Raw genomic sequence first — 2563 nt, 5'->3', positions numbered from 1 at the left:
ACGCCAACTAAACTGACTTTTTTGGGATATTAAGAAGGACTTTATTGAACACAACGACCATTTGTTGTGTAGCTGATTTATTTTATCGCTATTTCTGACTTTTGTGATGCCTCTGCTGGTTTGGAAAATGTTTTATTTTATTTATTATTATTTATTTTTTAAAATCTCCCCAATTTCGTGGTATCCAATTGGTAGTAGTTAGTCTTGTCTCATCGCTGCAACTCCCGTACGGACTCGGGAGAGGCGAAGGTCGAGAGCCATGCGTCCTCCAAAACACAACCCAACCTAGCCGCACTGCTTCTTGACACAACGCACATCCAACCCGGAAGCCCCATTGGAAATTATAAATGGACTGTTTGAAAATGTGAATAAAAAAAAATCACATTTTTATTTGGCGTACCCCCGACGGCATTGCGCGTACCCCAGTTTGGGAATACCTGATCTGGGATATGGTGACTGCCGTACCCAATTGACGTCCCTGAATAGATGGAACCATAATGGTTTTTGACCATCTCTTTTAGCCCAGTGGCTCGTATACTTTCTAGTCAAATGTTGATAATGATATTACATTTTCTCTCCACAGAATGCAAGGAAAGTTCTCAATGACACTTGTGCTGCTTGTGGTCTTGATGGTCACAGTAGAGGTGGGACACAAACATGGTGACAAAAAAAGGTGAGAAATGGGATAAAACTACATTGTGTACAGTATTTCAGATTTAACTAAATACAGTTGAAGTCGGAAGTTTACATACACCTTAGCCAAATATATTTAAACTCAGTTGTTCACAATTCCTGACTTTTAATCATAGTAAAAATTCCCTGTCTTAGGTCAGTTAGGATCACCACTTTATTTTAAGAATGTGAAATGTCAGAATAATAGTAGAGAGAATTACTTATTTCAGCTTTTATTTATTTCATCACATTCAAAGTGGGTAAGAAGTTTACATACACCCAATTAGTATTTGGTAGCATTGCCTTTAAATTGTTTAACTTGGATCAAATGTTTCAGGTAGCCTTCCACAGGCTTCCCACAATAAGTTGGGTGAATTTTGGCCCATTCCTCCTGACAGAGCTGGTGTAACTGAGTCAGATTTGTAGGCCTCCTTGCTCGCACACACTTTTTCAATTCTGCCCACAGGTCAGGGCTTTGTAATGGCCATTCCAATACCTTGACTTTGTTGTCCTTAAGCCATTTTGCCACAACTTTGGAAGTATGCTTGGGGTCATTGTCCATTTGGGAGACCCATTTGCGACCAAGCTTTAACTTCCTGACTGTTGTCTTGAGATGTTGTTTCAATATATCTACATCATTTTCCATCCTCATGATGCCATCTATTTTGTGAAGTGCACCAGTCCCTCCTGCAGCAAAGCACCCCCACAACATGATGCTGCCACCCCTGTGTTCCACGGTTGGGATGGTGTTCTTCGGCTTGCAAGCCTCCCCCTTTTTCCTCCAAACATAATGATGGTCATTATGGCCAAACGGTTCTATTTTGTTTCATCTCCAAAAAGTACGATCTTTGTCCCCATGTGCAGTTGGAAACCGTAGTCTGGCTTTTTTATGGCAGTTTTGGAGCAGTGGCTTCTTCCTTGCTGAGCGGCCTTTCAGGTTATGTCGATATAGGACTCGTTTTACTGTGGAAATAGATACTTTCCTCCAGCATCTTCACAAGGTCCTTTGCTGTTGTTCTGGGATTGATTGGCACTTTTCGCACCAAAGTACGTTCATCTCTAGGAGACAGAACATGTCTCCTTCCTGAGAGGTATGACGGCTGCGCGGTCTCATGGTGTTTATACTTGCTTGTACAGATGAATGTGGTACCTTCAGGCATTTGGAAATTGCTCCCAAGGATGAACCAGACTTGTGGAGGTCTACATTTTTTTTTTCTGAGGTCTTGGCTGATTTCTTTAGATTTTCCCATGATGTCAAGCAAATAGGCACAGAGTTTGAAGGTAGGCCTTGAAATACATCCACAGATACACCTCCAATTGACTCAAATGATGTCAATTAGCCTATCGGTAGCTTCTAAAGCCATGACATAATTTTCTGGAATTTTCCAAGCTGTTTAAAGGCAAAGTCAACTTAGTGTATGTACACTTCTGACCCACTGGAATTGTGATACAGTGAAATAATCTGTCTGTAAACATTTGTTGGAAAATTACTTGTGTCATGCACAAAGTAGTTTGCCAAAACTATAGTTTGTTAGCAAGAAATTTGTGGAGTGGTTGAAAAACGAGTTTTAATGACTCCAAGTGTATGTAAACTTCCGACTTCAACTGTACATCCCTTTGAAGGAGCCCATGTTTACCTATGTTATGTTTTGTCACGACAAATGTCTGTCATCTTTGGGTGACCACAGGTCAGAAAGCCAAAGAGGGGGGCAAAGCAGAGTGCGTTGAGAAGTGCTTTGTCTAATGTGTTCCCAACGCTGGTGACTGTGGAGATGGGTTCTGTGAGGCCACCTGCGGTGAGCACACCACCAAACAATGCAATATCCCTTGCAACTGGAAGAAGGCCTTTGGCGGTAAGAGTACAAATGTTGGAAATGAACTGTGGTCCTAG

The 2563-nt window shown here is 41.6% G+C and overlaps 1 protein-coding gene across 1 annotated transcript; it reads left to right on the top strand.

The window, feature by feature from the left end:
• Positions 1 to 480: 480 nt before the first annotated feature.
• On the top strand, positions 481 to 2563 carry mdkb (midkine b). The gene is made up of 2 exons (XM_055932983.1): positions 481 to 673; positions 2419 to 2563. The coding sequence occupies exons 1-2, from the start codon at positions 585 to 587 to the stop codon at positions 2561 to 2563; spliced, it is 234 nt and encodes a 77-aa protein (XP_055788958.1). The 5' UTR covers positions 481 to 584.

This window comes from Salvelinus fontinalis, chromosome 9, assembly GCF_029448725.1.
Source record: "Salvelinus fontinalis isolate EN_2023a chromosome 9, ASM2944872v1, whole genome shotgun sequence".
Lineage (NCBI taxonomy): Eukaryota > Metazoa > Chordata > Actinopteri > Salmoniformes > Salmonidae > Salvelinus > Salvelinus fontinalis.
Note: the sequence above shows the minus strand (reverse complement) of the source record. Positions and strands in the feature narration are given on the sequence as shown.